Below are 24,540 nucleotides of genomic sequence, written 5' to 3' on the forward strand. Positions count from 1 at the left end.
TGAAGTGGTGATAGTATTTAATCCTTATTATTCATATATATTTATTTATTTATTTATTTATTTATTTTTCTAAATTTTCTTTGTTTCTCTTTTTTTCTCTTTCTGTGTATTTTATTATGGGTTGTTGTTTGGTTCTTTTTTTATTATTATTTTCTCAATAGGAAATTATAATTCCACCTTCTATAATCTGGTGGTGCATGTATTTGTCTCTGACAAAAAAAAAAAGAAAGAAGAAAGCGGTTAAACAAAACATAAAGAAGGAAGATAGATATTAGTCAATCTTTTTGAAATATATATATATAGTGAAAGATTCTGGTGATTATGCAGCTCACAGCAAGTACACGACTGGGTTGCACCCTCACGCCTGGTACTTCGGATTCTGGTTCACGTTATGCGAGTCATATGCAGCGACGCGAACACACAACTTGTTGGATGGAACTTGCCTGTTTCAACAACTTCCCCTCTGTTCCTTCTCTCTCTGGGAGTATGTTGCAGAATCAAGGAGATCTTCTAGCCTCCACACGTGGTGCTGGTGAACCAGTGTGTGTGATTCGTGTGGAGTTTGAACTCTTTGATGATGAGGCTCCAAAGACGTGTGCGAATTTCCGCAATCTCTGTTCTGGCTGTTCCACCAGTCGACAAGGACAGACTTATTTATATCAGGGACTCACCCCATGTTATCGTGGAACCTATTTTCATAAAATTATTCCTCAGTTCTGTGCCCAAGGTGGGGATCTTACTATGCGTGTGGACAAGGGTGCGAATCACTTCTCCAGTTTTGGTCGAGGTTGGTTTGCGGATGAGAATAAACGTCGTCGTATAAATGAGGTTGGACTTCTTCTTATGGCCAACAATGGTCCCAACAGTAATGGTTCCCAGTTTTTTATCACCACCTCCGCAACGGAAGAACGGGCGTTAAATGGACGACATGTTTGTTTTGGTCGAGTCGTGCGTGGACTGGAGGACTTTATGCGTGAGGTGGCGCCTTATGGAGATGCGAATGGATATCCATCGCGGTTTGTGGTGGTGCTCGAGTGTGGAGTGGGGCCGCTGCCAGAGACACTCCCCACCGCAGAGAGTTGGGTAGAGACAAAGAGAAGAGAAGAAAAAGAAGAAGGAGAAGAAGTGAGAGAGAAAGAAGAAGGAGAAAAGAAAGAGAAGGAAGAAGATGAAAAGAGTCTCTCAGGGGCATTGAAGGCAGCACCTAGAGAAAATGAAGAGGCTGCCACTGCAGCAACAGCAGCAGTATCATCATCAACAACAACAACAAGTAAAGAAACCCAAATGGGGCAAATGTCCCTGCGTAGCGATAAAAAAGACTTACATGTCTCCTTCAAGGAGGGTCACTAGTCCAAATGTATAGTTTACGATACTGCAGAATATGAGAAAAAAAAAAAATTTTTTTTTTTGGAAAAGTAAACAAAAAAAAGAACAACAACAATGTAGAGATGAAGTGGTGTGTTTGTTTGTGTGAGTTTTTGCCCTTTATTATTATTACGATATCCTTGATCGCTTGTCTCCCAAGAAATATCATGTCTCTCTAGGTTTATTTCCACCACTCTTTCTTTTCTTTTCTTTTTCTTTCTTTCTTTAATCGTAGTTGTGGCATACAAAATAATTTTGGATTTCAAAATACAAAAAAAAAACCAAAACAAAGAAAAATAAACACAAAAAGAAGAAGAAAAACAAATGGACTTTTCGCTTGGTCCAAGATCAACCTGGGATGATCAGGGATTATGGTTTGCTCTAATTTTGAACTCTACTCTATTCGTCATTCTCGTAAGCGTCAGTTTATTTTTCCACCTCTCTCCGTATTTAGTCCTTCGTCGACGTTATCGGGCTAATCATACTGTAGTCTTGCAGTTAACTTCCCTCACCGCTTCCCATTCCGATAATACCGAATCTCCAGACAAATCGGCAACAGGAACTTGGTCATCTGTTTTTTCTGCCTCCCGTGCATCTCGTATATCTCGTGTAGGGCGAGCACTGCGTTATCCATGCACACTTACGTCTCCTCCAAGTTGGCGATGTTGGTTAAGTATTGAAGAGAAAGCAGAACACATAGAGAATGTCTTTCCAAGCGCCGTAGGGCGTTTTCCCTATGCGAATGATGAGTCTAGTAGTAGTACTACTGGAGATGGATCACTACTTGAAGATATTTACAATGGTGATGATTCTCATGTAGAGGTGCGAGCCTCTTATTCCCCAGAAATACCTGAAGAAAGAAAAACGCACGAAGAAGGTAAAGAAACTACAGGTGGAGAAGGTGTTGTTGATCCTGCTCTTGCACGAGAAGAAGAAGAAAAGAAGAAAAAGAAAGAACATGAAATCCCTCATAACCTTCAATTCTCTACAGAAGAAGTAAATATTAAGAAATTAACAAAAATTCCACTTGATCCAGAGATTGCCCTTTATCTTTTTTTTCTTAAACTTTTTATTACTATATTCTTCGTTGGTGCAATATTTAATATATGGATATGTGTATTATCTGGGACGGATGGTTATATAGAACGATATGCAGTCAGTCGTGATATTCACAATTGTCATCGACAAGATACTAATGAAACCGGTTGTATTGCTAGTGAACCTTTTTGCCGGTATATTGTAGATACAGGGTGTTTTCCTGTTCCTTTAAAAGGTCTTTATGATCTTTCTGCACAGAATATTACACCACGGAGCTGGAGATTATGGGTTGTAGCTTTCCTTGATATGGGTTTTGGTCTTGTTTATATGATTGGTGTAATATATTATGTACATCATGTAGATGCGTACATTTCAACAGTAATGCGGGTACAAATGGAGAATAGTCTTGGTCATCGTGTAGCACTTGTTCGTAGTTTAAAGAATTCATGGGCAAGTGATACAAAATTCCGAGAGAAATTTCTTGTAGAGAGAGCATATTTTGGGTTACCAGGGAAAAAAAAGAATGGAAATGCTCCTGCAGAGAATGAGGATGGAAATAATTATAATGATAATGATGATACTAATGATGATGAGAGTGAGGTATATCACTACTTAGATTGTACAGGATTGGGTTGTCTTTTTTCTATCTTTAGTTTTAATTATTATAAAACCACACGTAAAAACGCTGTATTTACCAAATATGGAAAAGTTGAACAATTACTCTTTCCACGTGACCCTCCAAGAGGAATGTATAAATACATTGGTAGGACTGAAAAAGCTATGGAAGCCTTTCAGGAAGCGGTGGCAGATATGAAGAAATATTATGAACAACAAGAGCAGGGAGGGAATCATCATCCGAATTCAAATGTCTTATTGATGCGTGCACCATTTCCTTCTTGTTGTAGAAAGGTATCAAGAGTAGATTACTGGAAAGAAGATTTAATTGCGAATGCAACCAAGTTAAATAAATATATTGAGGATATTTCGAGTGGAGATGTAAAAGGTTGTGCTTTTATTGTATTTGCTGATGCTTTATCAGCGTATGAATTTGTTAATTTATTTGAAGCTAGAGTTCGGGGAAGTTCCCATACTCGAGCTAGTATTGCTGGTCCACCAGAAGGTATTATTCAAATAAATGTTACTGCGGATCGATATTCAGGGTGGGTTCGAACATTGTTAGCTTTAGGGGTTTATCTACTTCTTCTTGTTTTCTGGTCTGTACCTGTTGGATTTCTTGGTTCACTTGATAATCTTGCCCGTATTCCTGGAATTGGGGGTCCTATATATAAGTTTTATTTGAGTATTCCCAATGGACTTCGTGGTATTTTTACAGCATATGTTCCTGTTTTATTATTATATCTACTAAATTTATTATTACCTATTATTATTAAATGGTTTGTTATCTTTATGGGAGCTGTAAATGAGGAAGAACTTAATGGAGGTATTCTTTACTTACAGTACCTCTTTATGGTACTTACAGGTGTGATATTTCAAGCAGCATTACAAGGTGGGTTTTTCCAACTTGCCGATCTCATTTCAGAACCATCCAGTGTGGCTACTATTAACTTTTTTGTAGCCATGGTGAGTCCTCAAGGTGGGTATTGGTATGCGAATGTGATTATGGCTTCTTTTGTCACAACATGGTTAGCCCTTATTGACCCAGTTGCTATATTCCTTGTATTTTGTCGTCGACGTCTTGTGAGTCTACAGCGTGTGTATGATAATCTTTTCAAATCACGTGGTTTTACCTGGGCCTCTCTTTATAGTTCAGATCTCACCATACTAGCGATGGGACTTCTTTTTCACATGACGGTCCCATTGTTAGCGGTATTTGTTGGGATTTATCTTCTTCTTCGCTATATCACTCAACGTGGACGGTTGTTGGATTCCCATCGTCCCAGTGAACATCCACGACGATGTGGCCATTCAGCGGGTCTGGCGGCTTGTGCACAAGTCATGCGGGCCGCTACTTCTCTACATGCCGTTGGTGGAGTGGGTGGTGTTCTCTTTATGAGTTTACGTCGACATGTTGGGGGTGTTGTGGTTTGTTCCATTACACTGGCGGGGAGTATTTTATTAATGTTGTATGTGTTTGCAATCTCCCGACGGTGGGTGGCGTCACTTGCGAATGCCCGGCGTTTACTTGGACATGATGAAGAAATAGTGGGAATTGGGCAGTATGGGGCAACGGCAAAGGATACCGCACGAGAAGAGGGAGGAAAAGTGGGAAAATTACCGCGAGGATCGGGAGGGAAAAAGGCAAAAGATGTGGTGGTGACAGAGGGATCGACCATGCAACAACTCTCGGAAAGACTCATGGCAGATAAAGAGCATTCCCATGATGATGATAATGATAATAATAATAATAGTACTAATAATAACAATAATAATAATGACAATGATAATAAATACAGGGAGATTATGGAAAGTCTGAAGGTGCAGGGTGAGGAGAAGAAAAAAAGGGAGGAATATGATTATGAGGATGATGATGATTATGAGGGGGAAGAGTATACAGCTCGTAATTACGCTGATAACAAGAGTGCTGTTGATAGTCCCACGAGCAAAAGACTACCGTGTCAGTCAGATGCTGTTTCAAAATACCAGCCAAAACATCAACAGTTAGTGCAAATTGACATTGATGAAGAGATACGTTGCATTGAAGAGGCGGTGTATCGTGTGGACCGGTATTGGGATGTTCCATTTGCATATCTTGATGATAATGTGAACTACACTGAAGCTACACTTCCTGTTGTTTCACCTTTTGCTGGTGCTGGTGCTGCTGCTACTACTACTACTGATGCCTCACCTCATTTAAGAGAAGATGAGCGAGAAGGCAGTGTAGATATGGATAAAATTGATATTACAGTGTCAAGAAGAGAGTAGATCGTCTCTGGGGTATAGACCTGTGTATAAAAGATAGAGAAAAAAAAAAAGAAAGTGGGGGATGAGGTAAAAAAAAAAAAAAAAATAGTTGCTTTTATGTTTAGTTTCTTATGCGTTCCCGTGAAAAGTTGTCTTAGTCTTTGGTTTCTTTATGTTTTCTCAATGCTGTACATAAATATATTATATAAACTGATGTCAGAAGAAAAAAAAAAAGTCTCTTTGTGTGTATGCATATGTTTTTATTATTTCCTATGCATGAAATATATATATATGTGTGTGTGTCTTTGTGTGTGGATGTGTGTGTGTGTGTGCACACATACATACATCACTTAAAGTTTTTTTTTTTTTTTTTTTTTTTTTTTTTTTTTTGCGAGCGTTTGCTACTTATTTTTGCTTATTTGTCTCTTGCTTAAACAAGTCTGTGTGAAAAAGAAAACAAAATCAGAAAAGGGAGTGTTATGAAAGGCAAAGAAAAGAAAAAAAAAACTAGGCTCTCTTGACATTTTATTTTCAGATGGCCCCCCTTACTTACTCACACATATTATTGCAATTATCATCAATACAAGAAGAACAATATTCTACTATACTATTATTATTACTGATAATAATAATAGTAATGGGAATATTAATAGGTTAATATACCATTAATGCCTCTGATTATAGTTATGTGGATAGAAAAATCATTATTGCTGTTTGGTTTGCTTCTTTTTTTCCCCCCTTCTTCTTGCCATCATTGCTATTACTACTACTACTAGAGTGATAGAGAAAGATACAGCCAAAATTTGTTTGAAAAGCAAAAAAAGAAAAAAAGGTAGGAAGAAAACGTCAAGGAGAGCAATAGAGGAGAAATACGATATAAAATAGAAAAGAAAAAAAAGAAAAATTAGGAACAAAGATAGTACATCATTTTTCTTCCTTGTGTGCCTCTCATCATGCCTGTTATTGCTGCGGGTGTGGTGAATAAACAGGGCCATATTATTCTCTCACGAAATTTTAATGAAATCTCACGTATTCGCATTGAAGGACTTCTCTCTGCCTTTCCAAGGCTTCTTGAGTCATCTGTTAACAAACAAGTAACGTACATTGATGCTGGTGCTGTGCGATATGTATACCAGCCATTAGAGGAACTCTTCCTTGTACTTATCACAACTAAGAGCAGTAATATTGTTGAGGATTTAGCCACATTACATCTCATGGGTCGACTTATTCCTGAATATGTGGAAACGGTAACGGAGGCAACATTGGAGGCGAAAGCCTTTCGTGTGTTTTTCGCCCTTGATGAAGTAATCGTTGGTGGGAAACGAGAAAATACAACGGTGGAACAAATCAAAACCTATCTGGAGATGGAATCTCATGAAGAAATGATGGCACGAGAAGAGAAACGACTGCAAATGGAACGAGCTAAGAAAGATGCCTCTCGTAAGGCACATGAATTGCGGGATAAACGCCGTAAAGGTATGAATCCATACAGTGGCATTGGATCTAATGATCCGGGATATGCTGGCTTTGGCAGTACAAGTGGTGGTGCTCCTGTTGTTGGTGGAGTTGGTGGTTTTCATGATAACAGCAGCACTTCTCCCTTTGCCCCGCAGGGTATGGGCCACACCATCACTACTGCAGCTGCTGGAGGTTTAACAAACACAAACACCACAACTTCACGACCGGCCCGTACAGGTGGATTGACATTGGGAAAGGCAAAGAAGGCGGATATTACCTCACGTGTATTGAAAGAAGCCGGACTTCCACCATCCACACCTGTTGGGACCGCCCCATCCTCTTCCTCTACAGCCACAGCAGCAGCAACTGGAGCTGGAGGAGCTGTTACTACGACAGGAGGAGTGGGAGGGGCATTTGTGCCTGAAGGGACTGTGGAGGGATTACACATTATTGTGGAGGAGAAGATTAGCGCGCAGCTCCATCGTGATGGGGAGGGAGGGACAGTGGATATCCGCGGTGAGCTCTCCGTCCTGGTGTCGGATCCACAGTTGGCAAAGGTGAAACTGGTACTGGCTCCTATGAGTAATGAGTTCTCTTTCCGTGCACATGCAAAGGTGAATAAGGAGATGTTTGCAGAGGATCATGTACTTTCTATGCGGGAGAATAAACCATTTCCATTACAACAACCTGTAACTATACTTCGTTGGCGTGTACAAAACAGTAATGGGATGCAGGCTCCTATTACCCTTTCCTGTTGGCCAAGTACAGGAAGTATTACAATGGAGTATGAGTTGGATAGCGCCATGGCAGAATCATTACATGATGTTCGTATTTCACTTCCACTTTATGGAGCTGAAGTAGCGGAGATGGAACCTTCTGTTGGGACATGCAGTCTTGTGAATGGATCTGTTGTATGGCTTATTCCACTTGTGGAGACGCACAGTAACAACAGTGGAAATGTGGAGATTTCTCTCATGGATGCTGGGGAAGCAGCAGCGGCGGCTTCTGATATCTTTTTTCCTGTTGATGTTTCATTTACATCGCGTGTGTCTGTGGCGCAGGTGCGTGTGTGTGAGGCGGTGCAAACAGAGAACGGTACACCTGTGCGATTCAGTCAAGAGACTCAGGTGACCACAGAAAACTACACTGTTCCGTAATATATATATATATAATATAGTTTAGGGATAGTTCTTCTTTGTGGGCATATGAAATGGATAAAAGGAGAGCGTGAGTGGGTGGGAAGAAGAGGAGGAGGGAGAAGAAACGAAAAAAGAAGAAAAAAAGAGAGAGGGAACGAAATTAAAGTGGAAACAAGGAAGAAAAGAAACAAAAAGAGTTATAAAAAGTAAATAAATAGCAAAAGAAATATTTTATTCTCTTTCGTTTTGTTTTTTGTTTTTTGTTTTTTTTAATATTCCTCCTCTTTTCCCTTTTTTCTTTATTGCTTTTCGTTCTGATCGATCACACTCTTCTTTCTTTTTGGCCTTTTCTCTTTCTCTGATTGTTTATTTGTTCGTTCTTTTGTTTATCACACAGTATCGCCCCAGTGGGTGCTCTGGGCTGTTCTCACGATATATATATACAAATATGCTTGCGCAAGGGATATATATTCATATATATATATATATATATATATATATATATATATATGAATATTACTCAATCCATTTTCGTTCGCTTCATGGATGTGTTGATTTGTTTTCATTTTTGTGATTCAAAACATTGAGGTTTCAATCCCCAAATCGTTATGTTGTGTAAATTTCTCTCTCTCTTTCTGTGTGTGTTCATGTATTTTCCTAAACTCCCTTTATTTTCCTGTACTTGTATATATCTAAATACTACTATTGAAGTACCTTCACTCTCTCTCTCTCTCTCTTTTTTTTTATTTCTTCTCTTTGATCACACCCTACTCTATATATATATATATATATATATATATCCTTATATTAAAAGGAGGAATAGTCCATCCGAGTCACCACACGGAACCCCGCATACAGCAAAAAGAATGGGGCGCTTTAAGCCACTTGCCGTTAAGAAGAAGTACGCGAAGAAGTTGAATCAGAACAAGCCAGTGCCCTACTGGATTCGCCTTCGCACAGGTAACCGTATTAAGTGGAACGAGAAGCGCCGTCACTGGCGCCGCACGAAGCTGAACTATTAAGGTCTCAGCAACAACAACAGTAGCAGCAGCAGCGGAGGAAGAAGAAGAGGAAGAAACACTTACATATATATTCCATTGTATTTATATACATACATATATTACTGTATCATTCTGAGGTATCTGCAAGATGAATCCATGCGTGTATTTATTTCACTCTGTACTCATCATTTTTTAAAAAAAGAAAATGTATGAGTGCTCTTTTTTTTTTCTTCTGTGAATAAATACCCTTGTTTTTTTTTTTCTCTCTACCTTTTTATTGTGGAGAGAATCTTTACTTGTTATTCCTGCATGGTGTCTCCAGAGTAATAGTAAGAATGTATGTATATCAATTGTGTTTGTGTATGTGGTTTCTACGGTGCTTACGATGATGGACCTTCATCCATGATTTTCTCACTGTTTTTTTGTTCTTTTTTTATGGATTTATTTTCTTGATGTTCTTTCAATGAACGTTAAGGAATGAATACAAAACTACTAAAAAAAAAAATATAAATAAATAAATATGTATGCGAGGGGAGGTTGTATAAAAGATAAATTACTCTCTAGTTATAATATTCTTTTTCTTGTTGTTGTTGTTGTGTATATTTCTATTCTTTTTCTTTTTCCTTTTTCTTATTTTACTGTTTCTTCACTGTAGCCAGTTATCTCCTTACCAAACAGTATTCATCAACAGAAGTTATTGAGATTTTACACTTGAACCATCATTCCACAAAAGGAGGAAGAAGAAGAAGGAATAGGAAGAGTGGAACTATCAATCTATCTATCTATCTATATATATATATATATATATACATATATATATATCATGCAGAACTCTTTTCCTATGCAGGGCCGTCCAACTACTACTATTACAACAACAACTCCATCTCTTCATTCTCAAATCACAAGTCTCTTACAACAACAATTGGCGATTGAGGAAAGACTCACCGCCCAACGGGCTCTCATGCAGCGCATCACGGAAGGATTTGCGGTACTCCGTGAATGGGCAGCCCGTTCTGCACATCATGATCTCTCTCTACATGATCTTCTTCTTGTGGCTACCTACAACAGTGAACCGCATGTCCATCCGGATAGAATAAAATGTGAAGGTGAAGGGAATCCTTATACTCATAATAATAATAATATTAATAATGTTAATAATAATAATAATGGTAAGTCTGGTGAGGAGGATGCCGCACTGGAGTTAATGCAAGATGCCAAACGAGCCTATAGAAGTTTTATTCGCAGACGTATATTAGATGAGTCGAGTCCACAGCCGGATAGTCCCACACAATTCCACACACTCACCGCAGATTCCTTTTATATTCTTCTTCCATATTTGACAGAACTCCTGCGGGAACTTCTCGTGGGAACAGATAAAAGTATTCATTGGCAATCCGAAGATGCCGTTGCGGATGCTGGACTTATTCCTTCCTTATCTTCTCTCATCTCTACATCATCCTCAACATCATCATCATCATTAGCAGCAGCAGCAGCACGAGGGGATTGGTGTGCGGCGTTGGCTCGAGTGTTGAGATTCCTTGAGCTTGGAATAAAACACTTTCCAGATGTGATGATGTGTGATAATAGACAGCAATGCTCTTCTATCATGGGAAGTTTAACACATTTACGAGAGAGTGGTATTAGTCAAAGTGCTGGAGAGGCGATATTACTACTACGACACCGTGCAGATGTGTTGGAGGTAAATCTACAACGCCTTTATCAGGCGCACAGCGGTGAGAACTCACCCGTTCATGCGTTAAGAGTATAGACGGTCGTCTCTTTTATTTATTTATTTATTATTCATTTGATATCTGTACTTCATTACCAGCGGATATGAGGAAAGGGAAAAGAGAGAGAGAGAGAGAATGGGTAGGGCTTTTATTGGTATAAAATACCATTACAGATTCCCCTGTTTTTTTTTTGTTTTTAACTCTCTCTCTCTCTCTTTCACTCTCATATACTTATATATATACGTGGAGAGTAAGAGATATTATTATTTATTAAAATTATAATGGATTAGATATGTTCGAGTGTATTTCACATATACATCACATTATAACAGAGTTCATAAATAAGTATTTTTTTTCTTTTTTCTCTTGTTTTGGTTTTTTTTTACTTCTACACTATTGTTTGGTTTTGTTTTTCCTCTCTACAGAAAGTACGTCTATATATATATATATATATATATATGCATACTTACATGGTATAAATGAAGGTATCCTCTCTCTATTAGACCCTTTTTGTGTGTGTCTTGATTTGCAATTGATATTAATTGAGTGGTGTGATCTCTTGTATAGTTATCTTTTCTTTTTTTTTCCCCATTTACCGATTTTAAATACATAGAAGCATATATATCTCTCTCTCTATTATTTGGATTATATATATATATATATATATTTCCTTCTATCAATAGTCAAATTTTATTACCTATTCTTATTGCTACTGAGATGATTCATCTGTTTGTTGATGGGGATTACTTTCTCTCAGGTGTAACACCATCCACAGAGGCCGATGTACGTGAATGTGTACAACAGATGCATGATGCCATTAACACACAACTCTTCTCCGGTACATCCACCCCAGTTGCAATAGAACAACGTGTGGTATTCTTTTCATCTGCTATACTTAAATCATTAGAAGAACAAGAAGAACGAGAAGTTCTTATCGCCACACTAAGACGTTTGCGATTTCAAACAATTGTGTTAGACACAATCGCAGGTCGTGCGGGATCACCAGTGGATTCCGCTATATGTACAAAAACCATGTCCATGCTCACAAAGGCAACATCTGCTTCAAATAATTTAAATAGTGGTAATAATAATAATATGAGTAGCAACAATATTAAATCCACAACTTTTGTGTATTTCTCATCTAATGCATACATCTCTTCTGCACTTGAATGGGCACAAAGTGTTGGTTGTGGTATATGTTTTGTTGTTTATAATGGTGACAGTGTGGCGGATGAACTTCTCGCCTATGTAAGTTCTACATATGGGAATAATGGTGGTATTGCTACTATTCCAAAAGGAAAAGGTGTGGATTTTGTTCCTAATACAGAGGCTGCTAGTGCGGTATTAGCAGCACTTCAACATGAAGGAAAGGAACTCCCACTCTCTGTATTACTGCAGCTTAAACAACTACAGCAACGACTCACAGATTCTGATAAAGGAGGAAGTGTAGATGGATTAAAAAAACGAAAAGATAAGATAAATCTATCTATGGTACCTGCTGGATCATCAGGAGTGGATACATCTTTAGGGAAGAATAATGATGATGTGCCATCTTTATATGCCGGACACACTCAACATGTTCCTCCACCTATTTCAGGCGTTCCAAACCCCTTTGAATCCGATGATACTGACAAGTATGCTCAATATAAACATGATAATAGTGAAGATGGCAATAATAATAATAATAATAATAATAATAATAATAATAATAGTATGCAGATGAAATTTAATGGTGGTAAAAACAATGGACAGGTTGCGACAGCTCCAGTCTTGGAGAAAAAAGGGGAGAGGGAGTTCGAAAGGATGGCAGAGGAAGGGCTACCAAAGACAGATAAAAGGGAACCTCAATTACAACAACAACAACAACAACAACAACAACAAGTACTACCACAATATGTAGGAGGAGGAAAAGGAATGAATACTTCTGATACTACTACTCATACTAATACTACTACTACTACTACTCCTGTGCCTAATACGACCCGTCATGAAAACACTGAATTTGATGGTTTTCCAGAACCTGAGGTCTCCACACGACTTCCACCTGGATGGGCACTCATGTATGATCGTCAACGTCGTCGCCATTACTTTGTTCACACAGACACCACCACTGGTGCGGTGAAGACGACATGGACACATCCAAATGGTGTGACAGATCAGGTGGAATTGGAACAGCAAGTGGATAGTTGGTATAGGCGACAACAGGAAAAACGTCAAACAGTGGCAATAACACCAACACCGACACCAACAACAGTAACTGCTGGGAATACTACAGTAATGGGATGGGACGAGTGTATAGACCCCAAGAGTGGTCGTAAGTATTATGTGAATCGTCAAACCAAAGAAACTTCTTGGACACTTCCCTCAGCAACTCCCACAGTTCCTCTTCCTGTTGCTAATCCTCATATTGGGGTTCATGCAGCAGTCGTTGGAGGAACAACAACAATAACAACAACATCAACAACAGTACCGATGCCCACAGCCCCAATAGTATCATCGTCATCATCATCATCATCGCTGACCCCTACTGTGACTGAGATGAATCCATTGCCACCATTCTGGGAAGAACGCGTGGATCCAAAGAGTGGAAGAAAGTTTTATGTTAATCATCAGACACGTGAGACAACATGGACACGACCAACATTATTGCCTCTCCAACCACAACATCTCCAACAGCCACAACAACAACAACAACAACAACCACAGCATCTCCAACCACAACCACAACAACTGCAGCAACAACGCCCTGTGGAACCTGTAGTACCTATGGGTGGTACTGCCTCAGTGTCTGCTGTAAGCGCGCTGCCACCATTCTGGGAAGAGCGTGTTGACCCCAAAACCGGACGAAATTTTTACGTGAATCACCAAACCCGCGAGACAACTTGGACGAGGCCATAAAGAGAGAATGAGGGAAAGCAGGAAAAGAAAAGAAAAAAAAAAACTTAGTTCATTACATCGAGGCGAGTCAATGATTGTTTCCTAGTAGCGTTCTTTGGTGATCTTAGTAATCGTACAAATCGATCGCAACAGATTGACTTAGTCTATTTTTTTTAAGTACTCATTTCTTCTTTATTGTTTTTTTTTTTGTTTTCTGTTTTGATATTAATCTGGTTTTGTTATTGCTTTATTTCTTCTTTCTGTATATCTACCTTTTTTCTTTTGCCTTGCTCTCGTGCTCTCTCTCGTGATCATACACTATCCTCAATACCATTCCAATATATATAGAAGTAGAGGAAGAGTAGTCAAGGCAAAGGGGGTGGGGGGAGACGCGTAAACAAGAAAAAAATAATAATAAAGACGTTGTAGGCAAAAAGGGAAGAAACTTAGCGTGTTGTATCAGCGCCTTTTTTTTTTGTTTTGTTATTTCGCTTCTTCTGGTCTCTCTTCATCTGGCCACCTCAGTGTGAGTTCTTACCAATACTGCTACTATATCAGCATTAATAAAACTATTTCACTTCGTTGGATACAGGCCCCGTACAAAGAAGGTAGTAAAGAGTGTCGATATGAAAGCTGAGGATACTCTCAGTAACTCTGGAACTGCGGCTTCTTTGCCTCCTGTAACGAGTGGAACCTCCACTCTGAAAGCAGCAAATGGTCCTTCTGATAATGCACAAACTACTAATGATAAAAATAACTCCAAAAATCAAGTGGGTAAGGGAGATTCAACGATGGGAAATCAGGCTAATTATGATGGTGGTCTGACCCCTTTGAAGGGTGATGATAATAATGATGACAACAAAAAAAGAAGCAGTAGTCGGAAACTTCTCACCCATTCCAGTACACCTGATATTTTACACTCGAAAAAAAAATCAGGGTCGGGTCACACTGGTAGCAATAATGCGTGTCCTTCTCCTTTCCCTGTTGGAAAAGGCCGTTCAAACATGCATAGAGGAGGGAATAACTACTGGAGGATACCGTTAAAAAGGCGGAGTATTGGACATGGAACAGTAGGTCTCTATCAGAACCAGACAAATGACCCTGATGTACCGGAAGGAGCAAAGGCGTGTATTAATGGAACCTTAGTAGTGGGAAACACATTACATGTGAATAAAGTACGAGATTATATGCAATGGCGAGAGAAGCATAGTGCATTGTTTTCTACAATGAGAGAACAAGATGAAAAAGAACGTGTGGAATCACGCAGACGACGCCTTGTTGAAGCAGAAAGGCAGCGAGAGTTGGAGGAGGGAGAGTATGCGGCTGCTGTAACGCGGATGCGACACCGTGGGTGGTCTATTCTAGGTGATACCCCTCGACCTGTAGATCATGCGCGTTTGATGCAAATACAGGCCCAGCGTGAGGCTGTCCGTGCGGAATGTGAAGGGGTAGCTATTCGAAAGATGATGGAGGCGACGAAGCTGCGTGAAAATATTGCTCAAGATCTGGCCTTACAAAAAGAAACGCGAGAGAAGGAGCAGCAACTTGTGCGTGATGCGGCTCGAGCGGAGCGGGAGCAGTGGTCTGCCTTCCGTGAACACCGTGAAGCCGAACTTCGTGAACGGGCGGGGGCGATGCGGGCGGAGCGGGATGCGGCGCGGGAGTACAATCGTGCCTGTCTCACTCTCGATGCTGCCACCTGGCGCCAGTACGTCACATCCGCGCGGGACCGTGTGCAGGCGCGATCGGCGACCCCCGACTCCTCCCACTCGCCGAGGGACTGGCGCTGCACATTCCGCTCCCCGCTGCGGGTGCCGCAGAACGCCGCGGACGAGGCGGTGCGACGGGCGTGGACGGCGGAGCTCCTCGACTTGCGGCGGGCAGTCGCGGCGGCGTCGGTGGCTCGTGTGCGGCGCGAGCGGGCGGCAGCGGCGGCGGAGGGCGGGGCGGGCGGCGCGGCGTATCGCGAGAACTGCGCGCGGGCGGAGGCGCTGCGGGTGGAGCGGGCGGCCCTGCAGGCGCGGCGGGAGGCGCAGGCGGCGGAGGAGGCGCGGGAACACCGGGCGCTCGCGGAGGCCCTCGCGGACGGGCGGCGGCGGCGGGTGGCGACACTCGAGGCGCTGCGGGCCAAACGGTGGGAGGCGGCGGAGGCGCAGCGGCAGAACAGAAGTCCAACGCGGCGAGGGAGAGAGAGCCCAGAGTTGGAAAGCCCACTTCAGGAGTTGTAGTGTCCACAGCGAGAGAGAGAGAGAGAGAGAGAGAAAAAAAGAAAGAAAGAGATAATGAATGGGTGGAGGAGGTGGTGTTATGTATGTATGGAATGGAGGGGGTGGGGTTGATATGAGGATGGTAGCAATATGTGAAAACGAGATTTTTTTTTTGTCCTCGTTTTGTTTGTATGTACCATTTTTTTTTTCTTCATTTTATCCTACCTCACCCCAGCCTCCTGGTGTTGGGCGATATCTGATGTAAGAAAGGGAGATGTGAACATTATGGTCTTATCTTTGTTTTTGTTTTTCTTATGTTTTTTTTTATATTATTGCAAATTTTATATGGTCTGTGTTTTCATTGCTATTGTTGTTTTTTCTCTCTTTTTTTTTCGTTTTGGAATCTGTTTTTCTGTGTATTTTACTCTTTGTTTTGTTTTTGCAACTGGAGAATTCAGTATTACTTTCCGCTACAGAGTCGCTCATTCTGTGTAGGAGTTTGAAAAGATGGATGGAATAACGGAAAAAAAAATAATAGGAAAAATCATTACAGGGTAATTATAATAAATATAATGCCTGATAATGAGTTGATACTGAAATAAAATGGAAATATGATAAAGTAAGTACTTCGATGTCGAAGAATGACAACAATTATTAAGACTCCCAATATCAAAATAAGTAGCAAACTTCGTATTGTGCTTCGCATATACAGTGATACCCCATGTTTTTTCTTATTGTAATTAGTAACAAGAAATTATCTCCCTTTTTATTTCTCATATTCAGTATTATATATATATATATGCTCGTAACATTGGTGAGGAGCTGGGGTGAGCAAATTCTCGTTGATTTTTACTGTTGTTGCTGCTCTTTACTGAAACTTTGTAGAGATGAAAATGTGAGTTATTATTATTATTTTTATTGGGTTTTTTTTTGCTTTTTCTTATTGTTCTCTTCTTTTCCTCCTCTTTTCTACATGGTGTTTCTTCGAGTAGTAGTGTATACTTCTCTAGTGGCGGAGGTGGTAATAGAAGAAGTATAGTGGTACAGGTCGTCGTCCCTGTTTTTTTCTTATTTGGTGTAAAAGCAAAATAAAAGAAAAAATAAAATCTTAAAAAAATAGAAAAAGAATAAGAAAACAAGGCGACGGGATTAAAAAAAAAAAAAAAATGCGATCTGTTCTTTACTGTGGTGTGCGTGGGCGCATCGGGAGATCTACACAGCGGTTGTTCTTCACAACCCCACCGATCCCACCGGGACTCCCACCAGCACCTGCGGCATCGGACGCCAAACCCTTCTTTAAGGCTGCAGCGGAGAAACACACTTCTAGCACTTCGTCCTCCCTTAATTTGTCGTCTTCTTCACAGACATTATCATCAACAAAAACAAAAACAACAACAACAACAACAAAAACCATAATCTCAGAAGAGGCAAGCAACACATCACATGCCGAGAAGGAAGAAAATGTTTCCAAAAACGATCTTAAGAGTAATGATAATAATAATAATAATAATAATAATAATAATAACGGCAGAAGCAGTCTTGGTAATAGTACCTCTTCCCAAAGTGTGGAGCAACCAAAAGAGAAATATCATGATGATGCTCAAAAACAACATCATCATCATCCTAATCCTAACCCTAGCCCTCAACGGTCCTCTTTTTTCTCACCTGAGACATTCGGAAAACATGTACCAACCCCTGCAAAGTTTGCCGCTTCTCTGGTAGCTGATGCACTTAATTTGCCTCCAAAGTGGGGTCCCACTCCAGAGCCAAGTGGTGAAATGCGACAGGAGTATAGAGAGCACTGTGTGCTTGGATGGTCTCCACATAATCTCTACCACGTTGTTGCGGATGTGGCCCAGTACAGCACCTTTCTGCCATGGTGTCTGGACTCTATTGTGCACCAAGTCAAACGTTTGGATAATGAAGAAGCCCAAAAACTCCTACAGGAACAGCAGCCAAATACTAATAATAATAATAATAATAATGATAATAATAATAATAATAATAATAATAATAATAATAATAATAATAGTAATAGTAGTAGTAGCGACAACAACATCAGCCCCACCAGCAATACTCCAATGGAAATGCTCGCCACACTCACAGTGGGATTCTCTTTCTTCAAAGAGAAGTATACATCCCGGGTATTTTTAGTGCCTGGTAAAAAAGTTCAGGCGATGCTGAACGAGGGAAACGATCAGCGTCGCAGTCCTGTGTTAAGCGATCTTCACTGTGTTTGGGAATTTAACGCAGTTCCAGGGAAAGACCAGCAGGTGGAAGTTCGGTTTATTGTGAGTTTTGCCTTTAAGAATCCTCTGCATTCAAAATTTATTATGTCTCACGTGGTCTCCCTTATGACGAGAAGCTTTGAGAAACACTGCGAAAAATTGTATGGTCCACCAAGCTGTGAACGTGAACGGCTCACAGTGTAAACTGGTGCTTATTTTTCTTTTTTGTTTTTGTTTTTTTTTTATTCTCTGTCTACATGCCTTTTGTTGCAAGTTTAACATTACGTACACAAGAGGGGTGAAATAAAGAGAAAGGAAAAAAAAAGGGCCCGTTTGTAACAGGAAATGTAGAATAAAAAGATAAGAGAAGTGTAACAGTGATGGAGTGTAATACTCTAATTTTGAAACATTGGGGTCCTTTCCTTTTTTTTTTTTTCTTTTGTTTTTTTTTATTATTATTTCTTCCTGTTCATTAATGTGTTTGTGTGTTTTCAGCATGTGGAGATGAAGATGGTAAGAATCTGTTTCCATGTCTCTATTTATTTGGAGGGATTTGAGTATGAGGAGCTGCAAGAAAAGGGAGAAAAAGGGGTCTCTGTACCCCCACAAGAAAAATTTAATACTCATATCACCAGAAGAGTACCGTTTTTGTCGTATATACATAATCCATTAAGGTGTTTTCTTTCTCTCTCTCTCTCTCTCTCTCTCTCTCTATATATATATATATATATATATATATATGGTGTTGTTTCTTTTTTTTTTCTGTGTGTGTGTGTATTCTTCTCCTCTCCATTATCAGATGGAAAGATGCCCTCAAGTAGTGAAGGTTTAATACAGAAGGAACAGGGTGACACCATCGCTGCGATAGCGCAACTAGAAGCGAATAGTGAGTTGATGACTCTTTTCTTTCGTCATATTGCGGTGTGTCCACCGCATGGACCATTTAAGTACTACAGTGCTCTCACTTTTGCCGAGCGTGTGCGTGCGTGGCTTGCTGTCCATGCTTCTGATGTAGATCCACCAATTATGGAAGATCTAACGCCTACAGCAGTTCTGCATCTCATGGAGAAGTACTATAATACCCAGCATCTGCGAAGTTGGCCATTACTTTACGTTCCAGCAGAAATTCGTTTAAAGGATGTGGATGCTCTTATCAATGGTCGAAAATAAAGGGAAAAAGGGGGAAAATAATTCTCTCAGGTGTGGTGTAGAGTGTTGCTTACTTTATCCTGATATTGAAATTTGTACTTAATCCTCTTTCTTCCAAGAGGAAAATAAAAGAGTATCCGCTTGTTGTTGTTGTTGTTATTGTTGTTGTTTTACTTCGTTTGACTGGAAGAACAAAAAGGACCGTAAAAAAAAAAGGAAAAAATTTTATTTACTCCCTTTTAGTTCACTACTACCGATTATTCTTGTTAACCATCAATATATATATATATATATATATATATATATATATATATATATATATATATATAGTGTCTGCGTTTCTTGGTTTTTGTTCCTTTTTTTTCTCTTTTATTGTTCTTCTTCTTTAATGCTTGGATGGACTCTCTCATCTGTGTTTTCTTTTTTTTTCCTTTATTCTTTTTTTTTCTTCTTCTTTCTGATGTAAGAGAAACCAGAGTAATATGTCTTCACATCTGGAGGGTCCACTTCTCCGCCGATCTATTCCATTCGTGGAACGCTGGATCGCCGAACTTGTTGCTGCAAGAGAGCCTATGGTGGCTGCTAAAACGCCTGCAACTCAACAACCACAAGGCGGCAATGGGGCATCAGATGCAAAAGGAAAGAAAAAAGGTGGAAAATCCAATAATAATAATAATAATAATAATACTACTGCTGCTGCTGCGGAGGTGAGTAATGCTAGTAGCATGTCCAGGTGTCACTTTGTGGTTGGCAAGGTATTGGATGTGCGACCTCACCCAGACAGTCAGAAACTCTATATTGAGGAAATTGATCTTGGTGAGGCCGCAGGTGGTCGTCGCACCATCCTTAGTGGTCTGCAGGAGTATGTGAAAAAGGATGATTTCATCAATCGTCTGGTGTTGGTGATTGCCAATCTGGAACCACGCAAGATTGGAGGAGTGCTCTCGGAAGGAATGGTATTATGTGCATCCAAAACAGAAGGGGATGCTCGTGGAGTGGTACTGCTGGATGTACCAGAGGGGACACCTGTTGGAGAGCGGGTGGTGTTTGAGGGTCATGAAGGGCCATATGAACCGGTATTAAAGAAGAAGTTGGCGAAACACTTTGAAGAAGTGGCAGCGGATCTTAAAACAAATGAAAAAGGTGAAGTGGTATGGAAGGATATGCCATTCCGTACAAGTCAAGGTGTTATTACAGCATCCATTGTTAATGGTTCTGTCTCGTAAAAAATAAAAGAACGTCAATTTTAGATATATATATATATATATATATATATTTGTATGCAGGTTTCCTGGATTATTATTTTGTTTTTGTTGTTGTTAAAAAAAAAAAAAAGAAATCATACATATAACGTATACACAGTGCAGAAATACTGTTTCTAGAAAACATGTAGCAGAATAGGCGCGATGATGATGAAGAAGAAATTAAGAAAAAAAAAAAGTGAGAACATGTTTTCTCCCCCCACCTCTCAACTTGCTCATACACGCTCTCACGCACATTCAATGTGTTTACAGGAAGATAGATACTGAAGAAATAATAGGAGCATAAGGAGAAAGACAAAGAAAAAAAAAAGAAGAGGAACAGGTAAACGATTGGATTGCGGATGTGGGTATATGAGTGAATTGGGAAAGAGAGGGGAAGAGGGAAAAAGAGGATCTGCTTCGTTGTTACTAAGTTGTGATAATCTGAAGTTGAAATAAAAGTAGCTGATTATTGGAGTATCTACAGAGAGTCAAAATTTCTTTTCTATCTTTATACACATTCTCATTTATTCATCTTATATATATATATATTTTTTTATTTTACTATTTCTTTTGTCTTGTTTATTAATCTGTGCATCTAGGGGTTTCTAATTTGATTTTACTTGAGCCTAGTTTATGAACGAATATATCTGCGAAGAATAGGAAGAAGTGTGCTTAGTCTTCTTATACGCCCATTAATGCTCAACCGACGAATACAATTTCGACGTCAAAATACATTGCGGCATTTAAAACTATTGCTTCTAGTATTAGTAGTGGTATTTCAAATTTTCTTTATTTTCTGGTATCGTAGAGTGGATGATAATAATAATGATAATGATAATACCATGATATTGAAACCTGTTAAAGAGAATCATCAGATGTCTCTTATTGCTGAAAAATCTGAATTAGTTGAAAATGCATTAACAGTTGTACTAATGTCTTATCCTTTGACAAGGCGAATGCATCGTTTAATTCAGATTCTCAATAGAATTTTATATGAATGGCCTAAAGATGAGCATCTTATTCATGAAGTAATTTTAGTTTGGAATGGTCCAGAAGAAACTATTCCATTAGAATTGCGTGAATTACAAAGATTATATGAAACGGAGACTAAAAAACGTAATGATGTCCTTAATCAGGCACCACTTCTACGTTTTTTACCTCAGAAAGAAAATAGTTTGACAAATCGCTGGTTAATTGCACCTTTTATTCATACTGAAGCTGTTCTTAATATGGATGATGATATCGATATTCCTTACTCTACTATAAAGTGTATATTTGCTGTTTGGCAGCGATCACCTTTTTCTCTTGTTGCGGTAGATGTACGGGCAGTTGTGGAGTGTACAACTATAACACCAATGTGTGGACGTTTTGGTCCTTTTGGTTACGCAGCGCGAGAGCGGTTAGAAGGAAATAAAACAAAGTTTGCCTATAATATAGCTTTACCACGTGCTCTTATTAGTTCCCGTATTTATTATAAGGCTTTTGCTGAATCTTATCAACGAGTGGTACATGTAGCTTCCTATAATACCTCCTCTGGACCTTTACCAGCCCGTGAGGATTCATTGGAGCGTATTGTAAGAGAACTTCTCTGTGATGATATTGCGTTTAACTACGCAGCAGCAAATGCTTCTGTTTATACATGGTGGGATGATGGAAATGGACCAGTTCATCGACGACAATCTAAAGCTGCTGCACTCTTCGTTACAGGAGCTGTGAAATCATTCCCTGAGTTTTCTGGTGCTGGTGCTCTTACATCGCAAAAAGGTATGAAGTTAAGGCGACGGCTCTGTGTAAATCGTCTCGCGATGCTTTTTTCTCAAGATGGTGGACAGACACCTTTTAGGCTTGAACGTCAAACTTGGCAAGGGGGATGTAGTGTCAGAGAGTAAAGTATTGAAACAGTATAAGGGAGGGAGAGGACTAGGGTCTATCTCTCTCTCTTATCCTCTCTTTCTCTTTATTTATTTATTTTTGTATACATTTCCATTATTCTGTTTTGGAAAGAGTGAGTGAGTGAGTGGGTGGTGGTGGTGGTTGGACGACTGTTTTCACTAGTGTTACTAGTTATATGCTGAGGAGAGGAACTGCGCTTTCCTTTTTTTGATGAAGTTGTAACTTTTTTTTGTTTTGCTTATTTCTGTTCACATTGACATTTCCGTATCTACTGTATTGAGTTTATTTTTTATTTTATTCCTCTTCGTCCATATTATTATTATTATTATTATTATTATTATTATTATTATTCTCCTTGTATCACTTTTTTTTTTCCTTTATGGGAAACAAAAAAAAAAAGAAAAAGAGAAAAAAAAAGGGAAGAAAGGGGAGGGTGGGGAAGGATGCGTTATTCCGTTTTTGTAGAGTTACCGCCTGTAGATGAGTCTTTCATGACAGAAAGCTCATTGGCACAGCAGGTACTGGTGGAATTCGCGGCATTACGCCGTGCTGGAGAACCACAACCACCGCTTTGCTCAGTCTCTTCTGTACGATTACAACAAACCATTCGTCGACGTTATCCTACGGCGTATGAAAAAATTATTAATGAAGGAACTTGGCGTGGTAAGTGGCATCGCTTTGTGGAAACAGTTGCGGGTCTGCATTGTTTTCAGTATTCAACCTCTGATTATACTGCGGAACCCACACTAGAGATTCATATTCCACCAACTGAGCTGCGTTGTTCTCTGCAAGGGGAAGACGGTAATCTTGTTCGAAAGGCAGACGCTGTTCTTGGTGCAATTTTGTGGGAAACACTTCTACAGTTTGATGCGATGCGTCAATGGTGTGAAACGGTGGCTGCTGCTGCTGCAGATGATAAGAATGAAAAGATTTTTAAGCCTCGGTGGATGCCGCTTATTGAAGCCCCTTCTCTCGCATACTTTCTTCAACAATTGTCCTTGCCAAAGGGAAAGGGATTCATCAGTTCAAGTATTCGACGTAATGCTGTTCGTGAAGTTGTATCCATCTTAACAAGGGAAGACACTCTGGCGCAACATGTTAGTATATCACAACTGCGTCGCTTTGTCACTTACACCCTTGGAGCTTGGAGAGCAGCGGATGTTCCTATGCAGAAGGAAAATCCGGACACTCTCTCCTATTATGGCTGAGAAATCCTCTTCCTTCCCCCACCACCCGTGGATGATTGTTGTGTTTGTATTTTGATTTTATTTTTCACAGTTTCCATCAGTTTTTTTTTTTTTTTTAAGTGTAGTTCACATATATTTCATCACAGTTTTTCGTCCTTCTGTATTGGTTTTTTTTTTTTCCTCTCTGTGTGTGTGTGTGTTTCCCAAAACATATTTTTCAAAGGGAACGCTCAGGAAGAGTTTGGGCTTGGTTATTATTATTGTTATTATTATTATTAGTATTAAAGTTTGTGATTGTGTTCGTGATAACCGTTTGACTATTTTCTTACACGACCAAAGCCCCTGTAACCTTTACTTCCTTGTAAATGCGTTTTCTCGTTAGAAGGAATGAATCAGGCTATTGATTGACGCATGCTTATTGCCTATTACTTCTTTTTATTCTTTTATTGTATCTGGTTTGGTTTGGTTTATCGTGCACCTTGGGGTGTGTTTCTAGCTCAAGGGTCAAAAGTACATGTAATGGTATTTTTCTCTGCATTGTTGTGTGTGACGCTGCAATTGAAGAATAAACCTGCGCTTTGCTCTGTTTATTTTTGTAGAAACGTCAAGTGCCATGCTATTTCATTTATCATTCCTTTACATTCTTTTTTTTTTGTTTTATTTTCTCTTTAGTTAGGCAAGAGGCATGGCAGAAACATATACGAAATAGTTGAGAGATGTCGAGAGAGGCCCATGTGGTCCCAAGAAAAAACTCTTTTAAACTATTATTATTTCTATTGCATTATAATATGCAGTGCTTATAATTACTTTTTTTTTCTAGATGTGGCGTTTCAATTGATTCTGTAGATACACCTTGTTACATTTATTGTTTCTCCTGAAGGAGTTGCCTGTCCTTTTCTTTGTTGGCATTCTTTTTTGTTCCCTGGTTTCCTCGCCGCCGCGCCCCTCTCCACAACCAACTTAAACATATACCGGCACGGCGGGATTGCGGGTTAAAACGGCCTCTCAGCATACTTTCATGTTTTCAGTTCTTTTTATTTATTTGGTAAAAAAAAACGTCGGGAAAAAATATCGGAATGTGTTTGTTCAAACAGTGAATACAAGGTTTTGACAGTAAAATATTATTATTCCTTTTCTGTCCTTCTTCTATTTTAATGTGAAA

The 24,540-nt window shown here is 39.6% G+C and overlaps 11 protein-coding genes across 11 annotated transcripts; all 11 read left to right on the forward strand.

Annotated features, from left to right (window-relative positions):
* Window positions 1-321: 321 nt before the first annotated feature.
* On the forward strand, window positions 322-1,350 carry TM35_000101580 (cyclophilin; the record flags this gene model as incomplete). The annotated part of the gene is made up of 1 exon (XM_029024649.1): window positions 322-1,350. One exon carries the CDS (start codon window positions 322-324, stop codon window positions 1,348-1,350), a length of 1,029 nt encoding a protein of 342 aa, XP_028883956.1.
* Window positions 1,351-1,689: 339 nt separating this feature from the next.
* On the forward strand, window positions 1,690-5,286 carry TM35_000101590 (uncharacterized protein; the record flags this gene model as incomplete). The annotated part of the gene is made up of 1 exon (XM_029024650.1): window positions 1,690-5,286. The coding sequence occupies one exon, from the start codon at window positions 1,690-1,692 to the stop codon at window positions 5,284-5,286; it is 3,597 nt and encodes a 1,198-aa protein (XP_028883957.1).
* A 932-nt stretch (window positions 5,287-6,218) lies between these two features.
* On the forward strand, window positions 6,219-7,880 carry TM35_000101600 (coatomer delta subunit; the record flags this gene model as incomplete). The annotated part of the gene is made up of 1 exon (XM_029024651.1): window positions 6,219-7,880. The coding sequence occupies one exon, from the start codon at window positions 6,219-6,221 to the stop codon at window positions 7,878-7,880; it is 1,662 nt and encodes a 553-aa protein (XP_028883958.1).
* A 1,806-nt stretch (window positions 7,881-9,686) lies between these two features.
* Window positions 9,687-10,631, forward strand: TM35_000101610 (uncharacterized protein; the record flags this gene model as incomplete). Its single annotated transcript, XM_029024652.1, has 1 exon — window positions 9,687-10,631. The coding sequence occupies one exon, from the start codon at window positions 9,687-9,689 to the stop codon at window positions 10,629-10,631; it is 945 nt and encodes a 314-aa protein (XP_028883959.1).
* Window positions 10,632-11,310: 679 nt separating this feature from the next.
* TM35_000101620 (uncharacterized protein) lies at window positions 11,311-13,491 on the forward strand (the record flags this gene model as incomplete). The annotated part of the gene is made up of 1 exon (XM_029024653.1): window positions 11,311-13,491. The coding sequence occupies one exon, from the start codon at window positions 11,311-11,313 to the stop codon at window positions 13,489-13,491; it is 2,181 nt and encodes a 726-aa protein (XP_028883960.1).
* A 605-nt stretch (window positions 13,492-14,096) lies between these two features.
* Window positions 14,097-15,698, forward strand: TM35_000101630 (uncharacterized protein; the record flags this gene model as incomplete). Its single annotated transcript, XM_029024654.1, has 1 exon — window positions 14,097-15,698. One exon carries the CDS (start codon window positions 14,097-14,099, stop codon window positions 15,696-15,698), a length of 1,602 nt encoding a protein of 533 aa, XP_028883961.1.
* A 1,145-nt stretch (window positions 15,699-16,843) lies between these two features.
* Window positions 16,844-18,109, forward strand: TM35_000101640 (putative coenzyme Q-binding protein COQ10 B, mitochondrial-like; the record flags this gene model as incomplete). The annotated part of the gene is made up of 1 exon (XM_029024655.1): window positions 16,844-18,109. One exon carries the CDS (start codon window positions 16,844-16,846, stop codon window positions 18,107-18,109), a length of 1,266 nt encoding a protein of 421 aa, XP_028883962.1.
* Window positions 18,110-18,712: 603 nt separating this feature from the next.
* Window positions 18,713-19,075, forward strand: TM35_000101650 (uncharacterized protein; the record flags this gene model as incomplete). The annotated part of the gene is made up of 1 exon (XM_029024656.1): window positions 18,713-19,075. The coding sequence occupies one exon, from the start codon at window positions 18,713-18,715 to the stop codon at window positions 19,073-19,075; it is 363 nt and encodes a 120-aa protein (XP_028883963.1).
* A 461-nt stretch (window positions 19,076-19,536) lies between these two features.
* TM35_000101660 (tyrosyl or methionyl-tRNA synthetase) lies at window positions 19,537-20,280 on the forward strand (the record flags this gene model as incomplete). Its single annotated transcript, XM_029024657.1, has 1 exon — window positions 19,537-20,280. The coding sequence occupies one exon, from the start codon at window positions 19,537-19,539 to the stop codon at window positions 20,278-20,280; it is 744 nt and encodes a 247-aa protein (XP_028883964.1).
* A 713-nt stretch (window positions 20,281-20,993) lies between these two features.
* On the forward strand, window positions 20,994-22,187 carry TM35_000101670 (putative glycosyltransferase family 64; the record flags this gene model as incomplete). Its single annotated transcript, XM_029024658.1, has 1 exon — window positions 20,994-22,187. The coding sequence occupies one exon, from the start codon at window positions 20,994-20,996 to the stop codon at window positions 22,185-22,187; it is 1,194 nt and encodes a 397-aa protein (XP_028883965.1).
* A 447-nt stretch (window positions 22,188-22,634) lies between these two features.
* TM35_000101680 (uncharacterized protein) lies at window positions 22,635-23,399 on the forward strand (the record flags this gene model as incomplete). Its single annotated transcript, XM_029024659.1, has 1 exon — window positions 22,635-23,399. One exon carries the CDS (start codon window positions 22,635-22,637, stop codon window positions 23,397-23,399), a length of 765 nt encoding a protein of 254 aa, XP_028883966.1.
* Window positions 23,400-24,540: the final 1,141 nt, after the last annotated feature.

This window comes from Trypanosoma theileri (assembly GCF_002087225.1).
Source record: "Trypanosoma theileri isolate Edinburgh chromosome Unknown TM35_Tth_10_V1, whole genome shotgun sequence".
In the NCBI taxonomy this organism is placed as follows: domain Eukaryota; phylum Euglenozoa; class Kinetoplastea; order Trypanosomatida; family Trypanosomatidae; genus Trypanosoma; species Trypanosoma theileri.